This window comes from Anguilla anguilla, chromosome 14, assembly GCF_013347855.1.
Source record: "Anguilla anguilla isolate fAngAng1 chromosome 14, fAngAng1.pri, whole genome shotgun sequence".
In the NCBI taxonomy this organism is placed as follows: domain Eukaryota; kingdom Metazoa; phylum Chordata; class Actinopteri; order Anguilliformes; family Anguillidae; genus Anguilla; species Anguilla anguilla.
In genome coordinates this window covers 27,508,179-27,531,881 of record NC_049214.1, presented here as the reverse complement: position 1 = coordinate 27,531,881, position 23,703 = coordinate 27,508,179, and the positions used below count along the sequence as shown (strand labels likewise).

The 23,703-nt window shown below is 39.3% G+C and overlaps 2 protein-coding genes and 1 long non-coding RNA gene across 5 annotated transcripts in view; 2 read left to right on the top strand and 1 right to left on the bottom strand.

Annotated features, from left to right (window-relative positions):
- Nucleotides 1-17,724, top strand: part of LOC118212736 (uncharacterized protein KIAA1958) — a 32,314-nt gene extending 14,590 nt beyond the window's left edge. Inside the window, exons 3-5 of one of the 3 annotated variants that reach the window (XM_035390957.1) lie at nt 11,383-11,568; nt 12,305-12,508; nt 12,878-13,829. In XM_035390957.1, the coding sequence (XP_035246848.1) occupies nt 11,383-11,568; nt 12,305-12,508; nt 12,878-13,185 (698 nt within the window). In that variant the 3' untranslated portion in view covers nt 13,186-13,829. Of the gene's footprint in view, nt 1-3,413; nt 3,555-4,345; nt 4,664-4,867; nt 5,332-11,382; nt 11,569-12,304; nt 12,509-12,877; nt 13,830-15,164 lie in introns of those variants that run through there. The other 2 variants (XM_035390958.1, XM_035390956.1) reach the window with 2 other exon arrangements.
- Nucleotides 17,725-18,429: 705 nt separating this feature from the next.
- inip (ints3 and nabp interacting protein) lies at nt 18,430-21,637 on the bottom strand. The gene is made up of 5 exons (XM_035390959.1): nt 21,508-21,637; nt 20,925-20,972; nt 20,483-20,579; nt 19,040-19,130; nt 18,430-18,722 (listed from the first exon to the last, which is right to left on the bottom strand). The coding sequence occupies exons 2-5, from the start codon at nt 20,947-20,949 to the stop codon at nt 18,627-18,629; spliced, it is 309 nt and encodes a 102-aa protein (XP_035246850.1). The 5' UTR covers nt 20,950-20,972; nt 21,508-21,637; the 3' UTR covers nt 18,430-18,626.
- A 12-nt stretch (nt 21,638-21,649) lies between these two features.
- Nucleotides 21,650-22,802, top strand: LOC118212739. Its single transcript, XR_004762296.1, has 3 exons — nt 21,650-21,788; nt 22,094-22,141; nt 22,710-22,802. It is a non-coding gene; the product is annotated as an uncharacterized LOC118212739 (long non-coding RNA).
- The last annotated feature ends 901 nt before the right edge of the window (nt 22,803-23,703 follow it).

The window sequence follows — 23,703 nt, the reverse complement described above, 5'->3', positions numbered from 1 at the left end:
TATGCTAACAGCTATGTTGCCAACAGCAGGTATATTAAAAAAATTTCAATAGATAATATTAATTTGTTCATTTTGGACATACCTCTACATTGCTATCAAGTTTTTTCTTCAGATTTTAGATGGGTAAATAAGGAAAACATTTATTTTATATAAATGGTAAAAGGTGAGGAAGCGGAGTTGAATTTCTAACTAATAGCTGTTAATAATAATGTTAATATTATCCCAAAAGGCTACCAAATTCAGAGCAAAGACAAAGTCCCTCGCTTTCTAGTTGCTCTGTTGGAATGATTTGTGTGGTTCTACTCATGTCAGTGTGGATAAACACAGATTTATTTCTTATGTTTCTCCTGGCCTGTGAACAGTGCTGATAGGTGATTGGTGGAAATTTCAGTGCTGTACACATACCTACAGTACATTCATTGGGGAAAAATGAAGCCATGCCTGTTAGCAGCCTGTTTCATTTAGCGAGTCAAAAACAACAAACGGGTGTCTGCATGTGATAATGAATTAGCACTCTGTCCTGTGCCAAATCACATATCCAAATGAGCAATCACCCGCTCAGCACAGGTGATAAAAAAAACGTAAAGTTCAGCACAACTCATTTTCCTCCCCCCCCCCCCCCCCCCCCCCCCAAATCTCAGCGACTGCATCTGTGTATTACATCGTATTACCCTTCAACTAGCCACCCTCCGCACCATCTGGTGCTTTTCGCTTTGATCATGGCTTTATTACACAATTTTGTTTGCAGGTCACAGCACGTGCGCAATAAGAATTACTCCATGTGATGCGTTACACATCGTCTGCTCAAGGGTAAACAGAAACGAGTACAGTGGACCGTGTAGCACGCAGAACTATACCAGAGCTACACTGGGAATGCCTCACTTCTGCTTATTTTGTTTATTTCTAAAAAAACAGATTTTTTGATGAGCTCATATTTATCATAAAGACTTGTGGATCTATGCAGCAGTTAATCTGTCATGAATAATGTCTTCCTTTGATTTGATTCGTTCTTTTATAAAAATTAAAAAAAAAACATTTTAGGGGGCTGCACGGCACCTATGCGTCATGTTGAAATGCAGTTTAGTTTGCCATTAACGTCCATGGTGCCGCAATGACCACAGTCATTTCTGGTGCGCAGATTGTCCAGTAAAGTAAGTGCAGCTTAACACGCATTTTGCTATGAGTGCCCTTTTACTGAACAGGAATTTAAAAATAATTCGGAATTTGCAGGATCCTGGGGCCCAGTTTTTTAACCCAAGACATTTAATTTGCTACAACTGAATGTGAATTTAAAATCAATCCCGTACATTTTGAAATTTCAATTTAGGAAGTCAACGAGATGGATGGTGCCATAATTGATTTTCTTCATATTAAATGAAGACGAACTGTGAATATAGAGGTAAGCATCATGTGTATTTACTTTCTTTGTTTAAACAATGAAGACTCCTTTCAGCCTTGCAAAAATACACCACAGTCCCTGATTCTAAACCCCATAATTGTGTTGTATCTGAAGGTCAAAAATATTCAGCTTTGCAAATTTGATTTGCATGTAATGTGAAAGTGATTTTGGTAATTACATTTTGTGGCCAGATCTGTTTGATATTTCTATCAGATACAGACAGATGGTTTCTAGTGTCTTTGTAGAGCCCTCTTAATGTTTTTTATTTTTTATTTTTGCTGAACGTAGAGAGGCAGTCTCAGATTTATTTAGTTTCGATCAAAAAAATTATCAGGTATTGTAATCACAAAATTGTGCATAACATGCATGTGCTCTTGTTATTTGCATTCTACATTGATTTATTTGTCTATTGATTTATTAGCATTGATAAAAACCTTACAAGCTTGCTAACTGAAATAGCATTTACATCTCGGGAAATGCTAAATGGATGAATATGTGCGATCATGTTTACAGGTCTATCTGTCCAGAGAGAAGACGGCGGAATATAACCAATATTCTGATGCCTTCCTCAGTTTAGGAAAATGGTTAGTTCTTAATATATAATTTCACTCATTTGTAATTGTTTCTTTCCACATTAAATAAATTGATGATTGCTTATAATGGTATTAAAATCATCTTTTTGTAGTATAAATATCCCTTCATTAGTATCATGCACGTAAGGATTTTATAGTTTTTTAAAATAATCTTTTTGCTTTCTAGAGTTAGACTTCTGTTGCATCTTGAAATATTACAGTACCTGCATAAATAAAATCCTGAATGTGTTGGTTTGGATTGTAATGTTTTTATTTTAGGAATACAGATTTCTTCAAAGGTTTTCAGACCTCTTATTCCATTGCACTGGAAATCTTGTTTCAGCACGTCAAGCGGAGCAGCTTTGCATTAAATTGACATTTTCTGTGAATTGAAAATGCTATACTCGTAGTGCAAGACCATTTTCTTGAGTTCAAAAGTGCGACTGTCCAGGATAATCACTTTGTATATAGACGAGGAAGAAATTTTGAGCGGAATACATTCATAATTGGCATATTATGTTCGTTATATAATCTCCCTTTTTACATATTTATTAGTCTTACAGCACAGTTTCTTTACTTTGTGTATTAAGCATTCAGATTTGTTGTTGCATGCACATTTCCTGCTTGACTGAACACAAATATTGCATATATAAAGCAGGTCTTAAAATTAAACGATGACAGCTGGGGTAAACTGTGATCTCCTGTGTTGTCTGCTTAGACGGCACCATTTTTGTATGGATGAATACCTTAATAATATGCAGTCATGTCAACTACAAATCAATTCTGCTTTTGAAGGATACCCTTTTTTAAGTATGCTTACGCAATATTGAATTCGACTTGAATAGTTTTGGAGTGACGGTGCTTCTGAGTCGGTTTTATTTCTCTTATGATTTGGCGTTCAATTTTCAGATGATTTCATGTCTGATTAATCTACAAATGGAAACATTATTTTGACCGACATAAGAAAAACAATTAGTGTTATATTAAAGACATTTGATCTTTCATGTCATCGTTTGTCTGCTGTATGAAGTGGTGGGTTCTTCACGTAATCGTGTAAAAGTGAGAATCTGCTGGTCACTTCCTCAGGCGTGTGGGACCTACTGGCCCCAGGTGGTTGTTGCCTGCATTTTACACGTCCAAATTGTGTCAGTGGTTTCTATAGAAACCATGAAAATGAATTAATTGTGTGATAATCTACAGATAAAGGAGGTTTACGTGTCATAGAATTAATTATGGTGTTTACATGAACTATTTTCTGTGTTCATTTAGGTTCTGTATTCATCATTAATTTAAATCTACGCAGGCACACAATGATATGCATTTCTATATTGAATAGACTGGTTGAGGTGCACTTATGAATAAACATTGTTTAAAAATCAGTGTAATGTTTATATTTTCCACTAAATTTTTTGTCGGTTTTTTTCTTCTGATTTTTTTTCCAGGTACAGCTTTTCAACCAATGCCTCTGTACAGCTTTGACACTGAATACCAACATATCTGGCCCTCATATCCCACCTGTACTACAGATAGCAATAGGCTGATTGAGGAGAGGAGGAGGCTTGAAGCATTTGTTGCTAGCATAGGTGAGTGAGAAAGTGTGTACTTAAATTCAGCCTCTTCATGCCTGGGGGAAAACTGAGTGAATGTTTGTGTGTTGGAGATCTATCACCTTGATACTAACAATGAATGAAATTAAGTGAAAGAAACATTGCATTTATGTGGCACTTCTCTAGAAGCTTTAAGTGCTTTACAGTAATCGGGGTAAACTCACCTCAGCCACCACCAATGTGTAGCACCCACCCGGTGGCCATTTTGCACCAGAACGCTCACCACACATCAGCTGAGCTGGAGAGGGAGGGAATAATTTTTTTAGGCTATCAAATTCAAATCAAGGGACGATTAGATGGCAGGTGGAATACATATACATACAATGCCATGCACCCAGAATCATTCTGGTTTTAATGCATGTGCGATATGCATCAGAAGTCGGTATAAGGTAGTGTAATATGAAAATGGGTAAGGTGTTCGGTTTCGGGTTTCATTCAGAGAGAATTTTATCCAGTTTTACCCACTATAGAATTTCACTCCAAACATGAAAAAGTCACAAGTTGGAGCAAGAAGGTCTCTCTTCTGTGTTACAAAGTGCCTCCTTTTTTGTCCTCATTTCATTTCTCAATTACTGTCTCCACTAAGTGCTCATCCAAACTGATCTTAAGGTTGAATCTTTGAATGATAAAGTGTCGAAGTTATGTAGGTGTAATTCAGAGGAAGCTCTTCGGAGACAGTGGCTTAAATATGATCGAGCGGGCCATCAAAATGGCCGGTTATAAGAATAAGTTCATACCTCTAAAGACTTTTTTTTCCCTTTCTGCAGATCCAGTGCAGCTGCAGATTCTCCAGACGCTGATCACTAAGATCAGCGCGTTTCATCAGAGGACGCGGCAGCACGTGGCCTGTCTCCCCCGGGTGGGGCAGCAGGAGCTGTACCCAGGCAGCGGGATATTCCTGTCCTCGGTCAAACTGTCCGCCATTCACCAGGACTCCCGAAAGGACTGCATGCGCCTCTTCCATTTGCTGTTCGAGCACTTCTTCAGCGAAGAGGACCTTGTCGGTGCCGTGGCCTTCGGAAAACACGGGAAAGTTCCCGACGGGAAGAAGATTTTGGATCGCAAAACGGTAGATGGAATCATATGTAAGTGTTCACCTTGCCGGTTGGGTGTCTTGAAATGGTTCGACAGATGGAATTTATACAAGCTGCTTTACGGTGTTGATTCTGTATGAAATTTGTTGATAGATATGTATATGTGTGCTGAAAAATGCCTAAAAATAAATGTGGTGGTGTAGCTATACTTTTTTTTGTTTTCACTACTTACTCCTTCAAAAAATGTGATTTCAGCTTACGTCCTTCGCTGTTCAACGCTGGATGGATGGACATCGGTGGAATCATCAAAACTGAAAAAAGCCTGCATAAACAAATGCAGGCTAAGAATGAGTCAGAAAAAAAAGTATTTGAATCTTGGAGTTGGTAACTGTACTTGGATGTCATAACTGATGGGGTAACTGTCATTTTAAATGAAATTGTGTGAGGTCAGTATTACCAAGCTAATTTTCGACTGAAAAATGATCTTTCTGTGGTGATACATTTACAAAAATGATGTTGTGTGCTGTATTTAAGGACACAAAGAACAAAGTGGCAAATATTTTGCTTTCAGGGTAGCTGACATGTTAAAAAGTATGTTTTCATGTACATTTTCATCATGCTTTACATATGTAAACTTTATTTAATTTTCTTTAATGAGCATTGTTGTGAAATGAAAAAGGCTGCATTTTCATTCATACAAATAAAAATTTGCTCAGTGATTTTCTGCTTTATAATTTTTTTTATCTTTTTATATTTTTATACAGTTTTAACGTTGTCAGCGGTATGTGCTTTTGCAGATTTACATATTAGGAGACCTTGATTCAGAGCTTTCGCTTTTTTATGTATCAGGGTGTCCTTTTAATGCCGTTTTACCTAGAGAAATTAGGGGACGTACACATTGAAATTTTGCCTGGGTGATTACAAAATGCTGTCAGCCTTTCAGACAAAAGAAATGATTGTCAACACTGAATTGACAGTAGTGAATGAATAATTGATAGCGCGAGAGGCTGTGATGTATCGTGAATAGTCATGGCTACAGGGGTGTTGTTAGGTATGACGTGCATCGGAGTGCTGGCAACCGCCTGTAGCCGTGACCATATTCACGATACAGCACGGCCTCGGGTGCCATATTGCTTTTATAACAGTTACAGCATATAGAAACAATTAATTGATAACACAATATTATTTTCTTTTCAATATTATTTGTAAATGACAGTTTGTGTGCGGAGTGATACTGTTTACAAATAGGCTGTTTGATCAACTATTACTGTATTGGATTTAAAATTACTTTAGAACACCGTGTCAGCTAATCAGCATCCAAGATCGAAACAACCTGTTTTCTAGAAATCCAGTTATATGTGCACAGGTACATATAAAGCGCTGAATCATCATTGCATATGAAGGCAAAATAGTCTTACAATTTGGCTGGATATTTCCTCATAGTTGAAGTCAGATTATCAATACCTGTTGAGGCATAGCAGCATATGAATGTGTTTTATATAGACAGTATACACACACATACATTTAAATGATTATTTAAGGCCGTACAAACGTGAATGTCTGTGACTGTGTGACTGAGTGATGAAGTTACACCATTGGTCGGCCAGATCACATGTGTTAGGTCCAGCCATATACTAGGTTTTAACCTGGTCTTGTTTGGATATTGGGAAGTTCCTTTTGGCTTCCACACTTTGCTCTTTGGTCTCATCTATCCACAATACCTTTTTCCAGACCTCTGTGGGCTCTTTCAGGTACTTATCAGCAAACTGTAATCTGGCCTTCCGGGTTTTATGGCTAAATAGTGGTTTGCATCTTGCAGTGTAGCCTCTGTAGTTCCATTTAGAAGTCTTCTATGAAGAGTAGTCACTGACACTTCCACACCTGCCACCTGAAGAGTGTTTTTGATCTGTCGGACAGGTGTTTACTGGGTTTAATTCATTATAGTGATACTTCTTCATCCAACTGTAGAGGTCTTCCTTCCAAAAGAAATCAAAGCCAAGAATCAAGACTAGATACTGAAAGCTGTCTTATACCTAGAAAAACCAAATGTGTAAAAATGCGCTTTGATAAAAGCTGAGAATCTGTGCTTTTTGGCCAAATGTGAACAGTTTGACTAGAAATCTAAAATTACGGAGTACAGAGCCAAATCACGAAAGAAAGGGGAAAAAAAGGAGAAAAAGTTTTTGTCCTAAACATTATGGAGCTCATTGTATATACCCTATTCAGTTTCATACCGGATGGACTGTCTGGTGCATACTCTCAGTGCATCACTTTTATTTCACATTAGTTAAGTGGGGCTTTGCAAAGCATTGGTCCATCAGTGAAATCACCTGAGCACATTTTACAATATTACCTATAAAACAATGAAGTCCATTTATCAAATATTTAAATAATGTAGCAAATGAGTGCACTGTTAAACTCAACTTGCCATTCACATTTGCCATTCAAAGTTTGTTGTGAAACCTAAAATGAGAAAAATGATATACATATACGATATACTAAATAATGAAAGCAATTGCCTCGTTCTAGTTTTGACAGAATCGGGATAATCTTTCTATGTGTGTAGTGGCACCTTAGTGTTGCGGTGCAGTGTTTGACATCTTAACATTTTGCTTTCATTTTTTAATTATTTGCTATCATTTGTTTGGTGATGATTGAACCATGAATTCATCATACCCTGATTTACATTTGGACTATTGGAGTAACTTCCTTTGGATCTCTTTGAATCCAACCACAGACTGATATTATTTGAGGACATAATTTGTGGATACAGAAATTAATAAGCTACCATAGTTCACATGTTTGTGTGCAAGTGAAAGTTCATTTTCTCCTTGAAAAATGTATGATGCATACGTACTCACAAGTATCTTGTAATATTGTTAATATTTGTGATTTGATGTGCAGAGTCCTACATTATTCCAGACTTGACCGAACATTTGTTTGATTTTGAATTTTCTAAATTGATTGGCCCTTTACAGTCACATAGCCCTTTACATGTCACAGTCACATAAACATTTATTTGTTCTCATAGCAGCATCCTTTTCATAACTTTTACAGAGAGGCCTCCCAAAGATATAGATTCCACATTAAATTAACATGGCAGTTGAGATGCCTTGCCAGGTATTTGTCTTTGGCTATATTCTTTGCCATGCTGAAATCGTGCCCATATGCTTGTTGTATACAGTCTGAGTAAAATTTAGACATGTATTTGGATGTTATATACTAAATTTAATATTGACAGATTCAAGTTAGATGCAACCTGTATGTCAGACATGAATTCCATACATTGTAAATAAATTGCTTTTGTTACAATTTTATCTGTTGCAATTTGAATGCTTTAACCAACTCCATTTTCAATAAAGTGTGGCTAGGCTGCATTTTTACTTAGGGCTGTTCAAATTCTATAAATTGGATGTCTTTGTCGAGGTGTGTGTTCATACTATAGCTGCCAATGATGTTGACAGCCAATTCACTGAAATTTAAATCTTTTTATATCATCCCTCCTGACTGCCAGAGGCAGTGCTTAACTCTGGATATCATCTATCTTGCGCATGTACCGGTCAGGTGTTTATACTAATAGTCATGCGTGACCTTGGATGACATGTAGCAGTGGCAACCTTGTATATCAGCCTGAAATCTGTTACTTCTATCTTCTTGCAGATGGGATTTTTGGAAGTAGGTTGAATATTAACATGTAGCTAAGTGGCTAGTAGTTTGCGGTAGCCTCACAATCTATACAGCAGATTGGAGCTGTGCTTGTCCTTCAGAGTCTGCATAACCACTCAGCTACTTTCCCTCGCTCCATCCTGTCTGAATGGTTCCTTCGTTGATTGTGTCAGCGACACCACCCGGGTTAACGGCTGCGGTCCTCGGTCTTTTGGCTCAGACCCTGCGGGCTTCGGGCTTTCGCCTTCATGGCAAGAGAGCTTGCCGCCGAGTCTGGCTCGCCCCTGTCAGAGGCGTGCAGGAGAACCCTGTGTGGTTACGGGCCAGATGTTTGGCCTAGCAGCACAACAAGCCTTGGAGTGCAGTATCCAGGCAAAGCAGACCAGACAGCAGTTTTCTGGTCTATGGAGGGAGCCTACATCTCTAACTAAGCAGAGGCCCCCCTAGGGGGATAATTCAAATCCTCTTTACTGGAGAAGGGCTCTAAATAAGTGTGTAGACAGCTTGATAAATCTTGCTGGGTTCTATTCGGTTTACTTCCTCGTTCTAAAAAAGGAGGGGAGTTTTCTCACTGTCCTTGAATTAAGAAGGCAAACCTGTTCCTGACCGTTTTGCATGTCTGCTTTTTATAAACTGCAGACATTCTCCAGGCTGTTTAACAAGGAGATCGGTTCATGTCCCATTGAATTATGGGATACATATTTCAATGTTCCAGTTGCGCCTCATCACAGATCGTTCTTTTGTTTCGCATTAATGGACCAAGCTTACCAGTTCAAGGGGATTCCAGTTGGGCTTTCCCTGGCCCCTTGAGTATTTGCCAGGTGCATGGGAGCCACCCTGCCCCCATTGCAGCCTAGAGATGTGTGGATCCTCCCATACCTGGTGGACTGGCTGATCTATTCTTCGACTAGGGAGCTCTCAGCTCAAGACGTGGGAGTCTTGCACTCTCAAGTGACCTGTTTAGGTCTTGCAGTCAGCTACAACAACAGTTGCCATTCTCCTTTTCTTTTTTTTCAATTCAGCAAGGTTGCCTGCTAGCACGTAGCGTCTTTACTTCAGCCTCTGTGGTGATGCCACTGGGCCTTTTGTCTTTGTGCCTTTTCCAGGTCTGGGTGAATGGTCTCCACTTGGACCCGAAGTGGCACAAAAGCAAAGTCAGTACAGTGCCTCCTGGCCCTTGCGGCCATGGAGAAGAAGAGCTCGCCCAACTGTGGGTGTTCCCCTGAGAGTCCCGTCACTCACTTCCCTCGTAGGTGAATAGTATTAAATCTGATTCCACCAGGGATTTGACAGACAACATGTAGGAAGTGAGCACTTACAAAAGCCTCAAATATAGGAATAGGATACAACATGCAGTGATCCGTCATGATGCTCCCAATGCTCTGTAGTATTGGCTAGAGAGTGAACCTTGTTGGCATTGTTGAACTTATTAAATAATAGACATAATTGTAAATTAATCAGAATATGGGCTATCCATGAACTGTTGTAACTAAAATTCCATATCTGGTTAGCCTGGATAGACTGTGTGCTCTATCTGAGCCAATCAGATTTGAATTTTTACAAATATAACAATGCAGATGCACAGAAAAACAGTAAAAACAAATCTGTAATTTGCAGTTTTATTGCGTTGTCTGCGTGAAGAGGTTCCGTGATTGTTTTAACTACAAAATATATCTTGTTCCACATTTTGTGGCCTGTTCTATTTAATGCATGAATACGACCATATTGGTTATATGAATGTTAAATTTAAAGAACCAATGTACACTCAAGTGGTATGAAATCCATGTACATCAAAGTTCTTCTAGTCTAGCAGAACTTTTCAAATCAATTATAGTTTTCTTCAACATGAATATTTAGTCTAGAGGAAAGTGCCTACATATGAACAAAATTGTGATTGATTTTGGCTTTGGGTTGATTGCTTTAGTTAAAATAGAATCTCTTTGAAAAGTTGAATCTTACAAGAGCTGCCAGTGTCTTATGAGCGAGCATTCAATACATTATAGGAAATTTAACAGAATACAAAATCACTCTGAGAATCTATTATCTTTGAATACTTGAAAAGAAAAAATGTGAGTTATGCATTTCATATATTCATACTGATTTATGAAGTCATATTACTGTGAAGTTTATAGAATATTCTGTTTTTTCATTGAAAGATAACTGAGTGCATGCAGCGTTGGAATAGCAGAGTCATTCTACTGTGAAATGTTCCAACAAATTGTTTTTGTTATTGGGCTCACAATAACATGAATTATATCTTTTATAATCAAAATATTGACACACCCATTAATTACAATATCAAAATGATGGCTTGATAAGGAAGCTGAGTCCCATCATAATTACACCAGTTTTGTCTTTTTTGATTAGCAGGTAGGTTCAAGTTTTGTTCTTCTAAATTTCAGTCTTGATCTTTGGATCTTATTCTGACGTTTCTTTTTTTTAGTAATAGGTAGCAATGAATGTGTTGGCCACGCACACATGCCTACTATTAAACAGAACTTTTCCGTTAGATTTTTACAAAAAAAATTTAAACATCCCTATACTCTTGTCTGTACTTTGCCTAATTATAATTTCAGGCAAAGCCAGTGCTTCTCCACCCTGCACAATTCTACATTCAGAAACATTCACCGTTTTTTATTACCATGGATGTAACATGGTGAGCATCTGATTTAACTGTCCATAATTTGCCAAGGCACAATTTCTATTCTGTGAGAATTTGCAATGGTACTTTGGTAAATGTCCTCTAATAAACTGGTTTGAATGTTTGTGAATGTTATGTCTTGCATATTAAAGGATTTGATTTTCTATGCTCTGTCAGTAACTAGTCATGAGAGAAGATGGTTGTGCGTGGTGAATCACACATTCAGTCTCAAAAGTTTTGAAAATTAATTAATGCTGTCAGTTTTATAGGTTTCTCATACAATGTACGGTATTACTTGTATTATAATTGAATGAATAACCATGTTAATTAAAGAAACTGTGATTATATACATTTATTGACTGTTTGCAGTATTTCCCTTTAGCTAGAAATATTGACTGGATCTTATTTGTGTTAGAATTGGTGTTTCTCCCCTTTTGTAAACTACTGCTTCTTTTTTAAACAGCGCCGCCTGCTCTATTTGAAATAGAGAGACTGAAAGGTCTGCTGCAGGCAGAGAGGAGCAGGAGTGAATTGATGGGAGAGACAATAAACAGCCTTAAGCAGGACAAGGAGCTGCTCCAGCAGGAACTGACTAAAAAGGCCGAATTAATCTGCGAATTCCTCCAAGAGCAATTCAGCAACCGCCCAGGTACGAACAGAGCATTCTTGTATTCTATAATGAAGATGCTACAGCTTTTAAATACTTATGGATTCATTTGTATAGTTTGTCGGTATGTCTGCTTTCTGAAATTCTACATTCCATTGCACTGTAAAAACTAAGATATAAAATGCCTAATCTTGAGTAAAATATACATTTTAACGCATGTACGTTTTGTTTTTATTTCGCCATCACACCATTTTGTGAGTATTAACAACTGCTGCTTAACACTGGGTGCTTAAATAAAAGCAAACAAGTACAAGGGATCACTATTTTAATTAATTGTTACGGAAAAAATATTATTGGTGTCATTAGAAGCATGAGATGTAAGTAATTTAAAGACACTCTTTGGGACAATGGGGGGAATGCATTAATGAGCAAATGGTTATTGATTGTCATGGTGATGGATTAACTGACCTCAATAAATTCAATAAATGCAGAAATATAATGATAGATGATGATATGGAATGGATATCTGTCCAAGGAAGACTGTCATAGGCAATATGGAGTGATAGAAGAAATAATAAATGGAAGACGATGCGGGGAAGAAGGGGGAAAAGAAAGTGGTTGTGAAGAAAAGGTGTTTTTGCAGCAGTGAGAGAAGTGAGAAAGATGGAGAACAGACTGAGAAAAACCAAGCTGTGCTCGAGTTCACTTGCAAGATCTGACAGTGTTTTGTACCATGGGGGTGGTTCCATAAAAAAAATTCTTTTTTTTTTTTTTTCAGAAAAGAGGAGGGGCCAAACCAACAGGCAACAGGAGCCAAGTGGCTCACGTCAGCACGTCCCCATGTATTCTGACGAGACTCCGGCATTCGAGTCGCCTGCCCTGTTTGATTCATTTGACGAGATAGAGTTGCATCAAAACGAAAGGCCGAAGATAGTTAAGAATCCAAAACGGAACAGGGAAGGAGAGAATACTCGTGTTCGCAGTAAGTACTGCACAAACAGAAATGACTCTTATGAAACTAAGGGAAATTACACTGTTCTGAAAAAAATTGTCAATTTGAAACAGGTCAATGATTTTTAATGAGGTTGCATTAAAAACCAGCATGTACGAGGTATAAGCTCATGGAGTAAGCATTTTTATGAATGATTAAGACTAATTGTTTTGCAGTGTAAAAAAAACAGATGTTTGTTAACAAAATAATACTATGCTGACTAGATGCATATCTTGCTCTTTAATTACATAAAAATATATTTTAAAATAATTGTTAAGTGAAACCTTTTCTTAAAGTTTAAGGCACTTAAATTTCTGAACATTCTTCACTTTAAGCACGATGCGTTTGTTCTTTCCGCAGTGAAAAATGTGGTGGGCGTCATCGCGAGGTACATGACGGCCCTGCAGGAGTTCCGCAGGAGCGTGTCCATGAAGGTGGCCTTCGACCGGGTCGGCGTGGACCGCAACACCATCTCCAGGACAGCCGCCATCGCCGAGCTGAGCCTGGCGGCGCCGGAGGTCTTCCACTCCCTCCCTCCCTGGGACGAGAAGGAGGAGACGCTGGCCCACTATTCCTGCCGGTGCCGCCAGGCCATGGACGACACCATCAAAGCCAAGATCAAAGCAATGAAGGCCAAGGGCGAACTCCTGCCCATCGCCAGCAAATGAGGATGTCTGTTGTGTTTTTTTTTTTTTTTTCGTGTTCAAGCGATGAGTGTTTCCATTTCGAATGGAGATTCATTCGCACTTTACCTCCTCTCCTCCCATTTTTTTTTCCTTCTCCCGACCGCTTATTTTTTGAGTTTGTGTAAGAGACTTGAGAAGTTATTCCTGGTTATCTCTGCTTGTACACTATTTTGTCGTTAAAACCGTGGTGCATAGGAATAATCTTGTTCATGACTTGTTTTGTATAATCGTGAGAGGTGGGTCCAATAAGAAGAAATGACTGGTGTTAGCTGTTCACAAGATAGTTACCGTAACACTAATTAATCTTATGAACTATATAATTTTGTTAGTTTGAATAGGATTCTAGTTGTGATACTTTTATTACTGACGTGTATGGACATTCATTTTTAATCAGTGAAAGACTGAAAGAGAAAATGCAGATAATTTGTGCTGTCGTATTGAAAGAGGTTTAATTTCTTTCCTACAAGCACACATTTTTGCCACCTGTTTCAGCCAATATTTTTGTTACTACGGGAATATCAGATAGCATGTCTGTGTTTGTGTGAGGTATAAAATGTACTAACACAATTGGTCTTGACAGTCATGGCTGTTTATGTAATGTTCAATAAAACAATTTTAAAGGAGAATTTGTTCTGTTGTCAGTTTAAACATGGGTGCCAAAATGATATCGGATGCAAAATGTTATTTTACATGGTTCATATTGATAATGCATTATGCTGACATGAAAGATAAAGCTCAGCTGTCTGGACATACCAATCATTCATCACTCATTTTAGTGATGCTCATTGTGTCATGTGTGCTTGGTATGCCCCAACAATAGTTAGAAGACCACTAATACCTTTGAGTCATTTTAATAAGTAGAGTCTAACCTGATAGAATAGTAATACAGCACCAATTGTAAACCATGTGTATTATTATTTACATGTGATGTACAAATGGCCATATTCTTGGAAAAGCTTATCAAGTCTTATTTCTTATTTTACTTATACTTGACAAATTATGTTAAGTTGTCAAGTATAAGTGATGTGTGCTATTATACTCAAATCTGTTTGGACGATGGTTGAAGACGGTATGGTGTCTCTAGTTGGTCCACTGCTTGGGCTGTGTCCGTTGTATGGATCGTTTGGTCACATGGCTCTATGCTGAGGTATCTTGGCTGTATGCTGGCACTGAGGGAAAGCTGCAAAGAATTGCCGGCTGGTCCTTCTTTGTAGGTTTTCTTTGTGACAAAGTCCTATTGGTTTAGGCTTCTCACCAAAAGCTATTTGGACATGGACGTGGCGTGTGGCACCAAGGCAAGTCCTGCCTGAGCAGTTCTGTCCCTTTCTCCCTCTGTCATTGCTTAGTTCACAGATTGTTAAGATTCAGCGTTAAATGCCCTCCTATATGCTCTAGAATACATGAACAGCTGCTGATTGACAGAGTTTGAATTTGGGGTTCATCCCTAATTTAAACCATTAGCTTGAATGGACAGTGCTGAGGTCACACATGATTGGCAGTAAATGTCCTAACCGGGTCCTGCTAGGTGTCATGCATGCCCTGACCCCCGTCCCACCTGCCTTTGGGGTGATCAAGCTCGTGTCTCATCTGCAGATAAAACCATATTTAATGTGCCTGTTATGCACAAAATTGAATGTGGTTGAAGACACTAGGCCTCAGTGGGTAGCTGGAAAAAAATGCAATGTTATTTCATTAGGAATTCAAACTACAAACTGAGCAGTTTGACTATCTACGGTCAAACATTATTTGATGTTGTACTCTTAATCAGTGCAGAAGTTTGTTATAGGTTTGAAATACCTTACAGAGTCCCTATATATAACTAAGTTATACTGTTTTTAAATCACCATTTTAAGAGGGACTGTCATTGATCGAAAAGTTAAAATTTTCTTATATTTTTTTTACATACATGACTTTTTCCTTATTTAATTTTTTTAAAAACAATGTACTCATTTCCTCAACAGATTTGGAGGAACGGCAAGCCGAAGCTAACCGAGAGCAGAACGAGAAGACCATCCGCAGCACCCAGACCGCTCTCCGCAACTTCCGCGACTTCCTCATATCCAAGTACCCATCCGAGACCCGCGAGATCTACTGCATCCCGTGCGACGAGCTCGACGCCTACCTGGCCTCCTTCTTCGTGGACGCCCGGCAGAAGGACGGGTCCGAGTACGAGCCCAACAGCCTGGCCAACTACCAGTGCGGGCTGGAGCGCTACCTGAAGGAGCAGCGGTACAGCTACAGCATCACCCGGGACAAGGAGTTCCGCCGCTCCCAGGAGGCCCTCAAGCAGAAGCAGCTGGAGCTCAAGTTCAAGGGCAAGGGCAACAAGCCCCACAAGTCCATGAAGCTGACCTTCGCCGACGAACTGATCCTGAGGAAGAGGGGCTTGCTCAGCCGCTTCAACCCGGAGGGGCTGCTGAACCTGGTGTGGCTCAACAACACCAAGGCCTTCGGACACTGCACCGGCTTCCACGGCTCCTCGCTCAAGTGGGGGGACGTTCGACTGATCGCCAGTGAAACCGGGCTGGAGTGCTTGGAGTGGAGCTACCAAGAGTACACCGACGGCAACACCAAGACCAAACGTCCCGGGACCGAGTGCCGCATCTATGCCACCCCCCACGCCCCCCAGACCTGCCCCGTGCAGGACTACAAGGAGTACGCCCAGCGGAGACCTCAGGCCATGCTGTATGAAGACGCCCCCTTTTACCTGTCCATCAAGCCAGTGGTAAACCTGGCCGCCCTGCACTGGTACAACAGCCAGGCGCTGGGGAAGAACAAGCTGGCCAAGATGGTTAAGACCATGTGCGAGAAGGGCAACATCCCGGGGAGGAAGACCAACTTCAGCGTCTACCAGAGCTGTAGCACTCTGTCCGAGGCCCAGAGCAACCAGCTAGTGCTGATCTGCAATAACCTCAGCCAGCAGGCCTCTCAGTCCAGGAGCTCCCATCCAGGTGCTACCAATTTTGTCATCGCTGGGTCCTTTGACTCCTCCGACAACATGTGAGTCCCGCCATCCTGTTGGGAGCAAAGTTACAAGTCGTGTCTTTGTCAGGAAGTGGACGTGGCTCAGAATGACTGGATTGGGCTCCTCTACGGCTTTGTAGTTCCAGAATTGTGCGTTCTGTGAGAATCTATCCTCAGTGTGGGCTTCTTTTCTCTTCAGAATCCTTTTTCAAGGAGACATTTGAGTGGGGAAAGGTTCCATTTTTATTCTTCTCTAGTTTCAGTATATCTAGCTAAGCAGATAGATAAAGTACTTTTATAATATATAGGTATTCGTTCCATCATTTCATGAATACACTGTGCATCGGAAAACGTCATCACAATGCGTGTTTTAAAAAAGTAAAACATATCGATTTTGATGAAATTCCGGAACCAATTTGATAAAAACTAAACAAATGACTGGCTGTGATGAGATTGAGTGAGCGGTGCATAAGCACTACACCTCGTTAGTGAGAGAGATGATTGGGCACAAGCGATAAAATTTTACCTATTTGAATACTGAGCTGTGTAAAAAGTTAGAGAACAGATGAAGGAACCAAATGTGCCCAGTTTAAGAGAACAATGCCTTAGTGCCATAGGTATGTTAAGAGAATGTACCAAGTCAGCACACTGTCACTTACCTACTGTCCCATTTTTCTTACATCCATTAATCTTTGTATCATACTGTAAGCACCAGAACACAATTCTGTGGGCTGCTAGTGCAAAAGAGAGTTTCTCACCTATATATTATTTTAAACTTTAACGAAAGTACAAATATATGGGTGTATTTTCTCACCCAAATGTCTCTAGCAGGGAAATATACACAGGACCACTGACGATCCAGGATGTTTCATGTTACCCCGTCATGCCGCCATTTTGGCATGTTATAACGTAAAGAGTGTTTGCGCTTCCATTTTTCATTTACAATATATCTGTAAGACAACTAGACAAGTTGACTCTGTGATTTAAAGTGTGAATGTAACTTAAATATATAATCATTACATTGTATCATCACAGTTATGACTTCCCTTTCACACGTAACACTCATATGTTCAAGAGTTTATGGACCTCAGGTGCAGAAGCATCACACACAGATGTGTTCCATTCTCCAGTGAAATATGTTCATAATCCATACTGTAAAACTTAAGGCTGTACCTAAAAGCCATAATTACAAATATTGTCAACTCTGTTATGGCATAGAGTCCTGTGCCATCTTCCTTCTCTTGGATACTACAAACTTACCTGGAATTTAGCTCCACCTCCCCTGGTGTCTGGTCATTTTTTGAAATATCACCATGGCAATGGATCACTGTTAATTTACAGATCTCATCCAATCACATCCTTTACTATACTGGCATTATAACACATTTTATAATGATTTTTTTTATTTTGAGTAAAAAATAAAACTCCAAGTCAATATTCATGAACTGATTTTGACTCATCCATTGAAATTGTTCATGAAGGCTACAGTTCGGAAATGTGTCAACTTACATAGTCTTTGTCACAGCTTCTGTTTCATTCAGAATAATATAGCCTAAATAAATCTAAATAACCAGACTCCTCTTTGTCCATCAACTTTTTAAAATGATGTTCAAAAGTGCTGGAGATACACATTTCAGATTGACATTTGTCAAAACTGAATTTTACCCGACGGACCATATGCGCTGTAGTACAGTATTTGCCTCTTGTTTAGAAGTTGCACATTGCTAAGATTATATTGAATATAGTTAAATAATAAATATTTGTTTGAAGTAGTTCAATTTCTCTATGAAAGCGACACGACTAAAACGTTTCAAAACATTTTCAATTGAAATGGCATACCAAGGCATGCCAAAAATAAAGGGATATCATCAGCTAAATTTATTTTCAAGCAATTTTGATTGTGCAACGTACTGTTCTCCTTTAATTTTTTATATTTTAAAAAACAGTAGCTTGAATAACTGTCAAGTATCAGGAGTTTGACTGCATATGGGAAATTCTAAAAAAGGAAAGGCTGGATTTTTCCTTCACCCACATTGAGGCTTTAAAAGGTAAACTGTTTTATCGTCCAGACATACCTTACTGATCTGTGTTCAGTTCTGCTATCAGTGCAGAACCAAGATAAACATTTACTTTGTCATGCAATTCCTCAATCTCTGACATGGTGTTAGTCATTATTCTGATGGCCCATATAAAATATATATTTCATAATCCTATATAGAGCTAAACCACCATGAAATTAAAAGCGAACTACCAAAACAAAAATTTAATTTTCTACTGGAATTTTATTATAAAAAAAGAAAAGAAAATATTTAAACACATCAGAACCAACAGGAGAGAGACTAAAATTTGTTATCCTATTTTCTGAAACCCTATAAAATGGTTGGTGGGTTGAACAAAAATCGAGCGTGGTAACGTGTAAATGTTCCGCCTCAACGTCTTCTTATCTTGGTCGAACTGCATTACTCTGGCTCCAATCGTGGCAAAACAGGAAGTATGAGGTTTCCGAAGGAAGAGTCCTGGGTAATGAAGAAGCCAGACGAATGTGCATGTGCATGCTGAAACAGAGAGAGAGATTCTTCAAGACAAATTATACCTCCGATATCTCATCACACTCAGGGAGGGCGTGATGCATGATATATGAGAATAAAACATGCCTTATGAATGCTGCTGTCATAACACCCATCTACAATGTCTTCCGAACAACCTGCTATTTCATTGTCTGCATTTTAGTCCACATCATGTTGTTTCCCCCCCCCCCCCATCTACTGTAATAATATTATTACGGACATACACAAATAAGTCTTTTAAGATGAAACGTGTTAGGCTATATGGCACACTATAGCACACCTGTGATACCGCACCCGGGCCTCACCTGTAGAGCTGCTTTCTGCTGAGCAGCGATGTGCTGCTGCTCTGCGTGGTCTCTAAAGTCCTTATTCAGGGCTGGCCTTGAAAGAGGGATACTAACAAAAAGAGGAAAGAAAATATGACTTTAAAAAAAACCAAAAAAAAAAACGTTCTTAAATACCCCATGCTAAAACTTTTCTTGCGTTGAAAGTGTTCACTCAGCCATAACCTACAAGACGTATACTTTTTCCCCCAAATGTATAAACAGGAGAATGAAAACACATTGATGTAACCTATGTTTTTTTCTGAATGTAATTATCCATCTGTATGGATATTAGTTTCAAGTTTGCCTCTGATTGGCCGCCCGCTAAACAGTCACGCCGCCAGAAAAGAGCCAGAAAAAACCTCAGGCCAAACTCAAGTGGTGACAGAAGCTTCTCTGAATCAGTGGTAAGAAACATGCAACAAGCTAGCTACAGGCACTGCTCTTATCAAATCAATCGATCAAATTTTATTTGTATAGCGTATTTTGCAGCAGTTGTCACAATTCGCTTTACAGACAACCCTGGCCTAAACCCCCACAGGAGCAAGCCTAAGGCAACAGTGGCAAAGAACAACTCCCTGTGGCACATGGCAAGAAACCTCGGAAGGAACCAGGCTCAAGGGGAAAATCCATCCTCCTCTGGTTGGCTCAGGGTGTTGATTGGTGACCAACATGTCAGTCAGTCTTACATGAAGCATGGGCAGCAGTTTGTTTTAACAGCTACGTGATAGCAGCAGTCACATCTGTTACCGTAGTAACATATGGTGTGATGACAGTGTAGGGATGTGCGAGTTTATGAAGTGAGTGAGGATTCAGTGGCATCATTTCTATAGCATAGACTTTCACTGCTGCCAACAAGGAAAATGCCCAAAAGCTCTTCCAAGGTCCAAGGCCTTTATCTTTAAAAAAAACAATATTTCAGGTTCATTGCCTGACCAGAGAAGGGTGGTGTTCAAATCTGACAGCAAGTGTAACAAAAATAGCTGTAAGCAGCAATGCCAGGGAGGCCCATCAAATGATCACGGACTGGAATTGACTGAATGTCCCGCCTACAGTGCTCTACAGTAATTAGGGCTTAAAGACCTTAAAGAGGCAGCACAGCACAAGACAGGCATCCAATAAGCCCTGTCAAACACATGTTTATAATTGTAATTAATAGGTTCATATTATGGCTAAAAAAGGTTAAAGTTTACACAGGCTCTGTCTAGACTGGAACCCTGGTCTGTGTCATTTGAAGATCATTTTCAGCAAAGGTTGGTGTCCTATATCTCAAGGCAGTCCAGGACTCGGCAACCAGTAGGCAAGTATCCAAAGACATGCTACCCTTCAAGGAAAATAAACAAGGGTAGCGTGTCTTTGGAATAGTTGAATTAAATGAAATAGTTGTAATGCTAGTAGTATGTGTCTATGCGCTGCTCGCACTACCTTGCTCCTGGATTGTTCATTGACTGATTCTGTATAAGGCGCCTTTTCTCTTTATCCAACTCCGCCAGAATAGCCACCCGGTGGTTTTTCTGAAAACCTGTAAGTGAGTTTAAAAACACCAGTTAAAATGACCAGTTTAAGTAAAGTCTAACCTCCTTTAGCCAAATGCGTCATCATGCTTTGCCCAAAGTCATTGATGAACGGTTGGGAATTTCAGCTATTATTAAGATCGATCATGAATTATTAACGTAATAATGTATGCGCGCTAATAATATGTACCGCAAACATGTTAGGATTGCAGGACGCTAGGGCGCAATGCAATTGTAAAAGTACATTTTGTCAAAATGTCTACTGAATTCTTATTTATATTTTTTTCAATCAATGCACTGTCAAACTAGATGGCCGACGGTGACCCAAAACACAAACAGCGACACCTTCTCACCTTGACCAGGTGGATTTGAAGCCATTTCTTCAATGAAAAAACAGCAGCCTGTCAAAACGGATAACAGGATGTGACTTTATTAACAAACATGTTCGACCGAATAAAAGAGTTGTTTTACGTACGCAGCTAGGTAATGTTAAATAGCTGCATACCTGAAATGCTCAACTATGTGTTCACTGCTTCATATCGATACGGTCTAGGATATGAACCAAACAATATTGGTCAGAAAGCTGATATTTACTCCCCCAGTTATGTTTTGTAGCTAGCAACAAGCTCAGACTAAATATAGGCGGCACAGCCGATTATTTTGCTCAAAAATGAAAACGTAGGATAATTATTATCCTTTTCGCGAATTAAGACTGCTACCGGTAGTGCAACGTAAAACTGGGAAAACAGTATTATAGATACGCAAGATGGCTAATCAAACACTTGCTACCGGCTGGTGTAAGCACTCAGTCGCAGTCAAACTTGCATCGTAAGTCGAAATGTAATTTTGCCAGTGAATATTTCTTCCGTGGTTAAGAGAATTCATTGACAGCTTGCCTTAGCAAATTCACATTCAACGTGGCTACATGTACATTACCTTTAACAACCAACGTGAGACCGACAACTGCTTTGCGGATAAACCATCGGGATAAAAAACAAGAAGCTGTCGATTTTGAATCGACGCTTTCTGATGACGCACACACACGTGAACTGCTTTGTTTTGCTCTTTCGCTGTAGCCGCCCAGATTAGTCGCCTAGAATATCCTTGGTTCTATGAGGGAAAACATACATTCAGTCAAAAGGCATTTTCCTTAAGTTATCAATTAGACTAAAGAAAGTGGGGAACATACAGTGTCGAGCATGGGTGTCAAAAACACTGTAAGGCTTACGGAAATGTTTCTTGCTTTTGTGTGGAGTCCTTATGAGACGAAAAATAGTGCATTGAAAGTCCCTGAATTTTATTTAATGTTGTCCGTATGAACCCTGTTTTCGTGTTACACATTTTATCGTTGAGGCTCGCTGGGAAGGGGGCCCTCTCTTCCATGTGCAGTTATGAACATGGTTTCGCCGTGCCATATTTTCATTATGGTGATTGTGAAATTTGTGGCCCCCCCAACCCCCTATGCAATTGTAGAGTTTTTATTGAATTATTTGATTTCTCTTTGTATGCTTTTCATTTATAGTTGGTGCCCTGTCACGGAAGGAGCCACAAAGATATAATTTCAGAGGAGGTAGGCTATACAAAAGGATGTTGTAGCTTTGAGCTGGTCTGATTGTCCTTTTTATTCTGAATTTTGTTGAAGCTGCACAAAATTACTACATTATTAACTCATACTAGCGCTAATGATACCAGAGCCAATTTCTTTTAAGCATTTGTGATGCCATTTTTATTTCCCAGAGGTCTGGAACCCCCAGCTTGGCATTCCAGCTCCACCAAATACATCAAGCTTTGCAGATGTTGTTGAATTTTTACTAACTACGTGATGTTGCAGGCAGGGATATAAGTTGAGGATTTTGGGTGCTATCCAGCTGGCCTAGTAACTTGGAAAATGTACTTTTCCAGTCCTCTGTTCTACTGCTTAGCAGCTACCTGGTCCAGACTTTGTCAAATTAATGGTTAAGTGATGGATTTGCTAATGAATTAATTGGTTACATGAGCACAATATAGGCCTATTTACTTTTGACCCAAATTATTTGCTGAACAGAGTAATACCAAGGCCTGAAAAAGTTACAGAAAATAATACATGCCCAAAACATTATTTTCACAAAATACTGACTTAAATTGATTTTCTTTTACAGAATTCTCTACAACAGCTCAAATGGAAAGTAGAACACAAGATCAGAGTACAGGCAGTTATGGATATTACATGGAAACAGCTCTTTGCTCATTAACGGGTATTTGCAGTTGTTTCTAGAGGAAATTCAGTTTTGTGAAAAGTGCAAATGTGTAAGTATTTTCAGCCACAACTCTGTTTATATCCAGAATGGTGAGAATGGTGTTGCAGCAGCTTGCCACAATCAATGACACCCAACAAGAAATCATGCAGATTTTAAGGAGACTGAAAAGCAACGAGTCTGGTGCGTTAAGGGGATCATTGCTGGATGCACTGGACCCTGCAAAATCCGAAGATGAGCTGCAGGTCTTGGAATACCAGCTGCAGGACAAAGAACATCAGGACAAAGTTTTTTTCCTTTTCAAATGTATTGACACTCAGTGTTTCTCCTACAATTGCACTGGCGTAGTAAAAGTGCCATTAGTACTAATTGGTATTGGTACTACAAGGTGCTTTCAATAAAAATAAATAATATTTTTGAAATTATTCTCACTGCAGCTTGTTTTTTGTCATCCAATAAATTTGTATTATATCAAAACAATTAAAATAGGCCTACTTAAAAATAAAAAATAAAAAAACCAGCCGGGGCTCAGGAGGATAAACATTCCATACTGCACTGGAGGGAATTTTGCGAAAGTGAGATTACAGTAAACAACAAGTGAATAAAAGGCACACGTAAGCGATTTTAAGAATCACATTGCATTTGGCTCACTGTGGTCTGCTGTTGACAGCACTCCTTAATATCCGGCAAATAAAATTTTCAAGCTACTGAGTTTGCTCACAGTTCATTTGTTTGTATTAAACTTTGGCACTAAACTTATGATATCAATCATCAATCGCTGATCTTTGCTAGTCTCTGAGCACAGACCACAGCACTGAAGCTCCCTCTCCCCCTCCTTCCCACCAGCAAATAGAAAAAAATCTTGAATGTTTATCTATCCATCTTAACATATAATTGT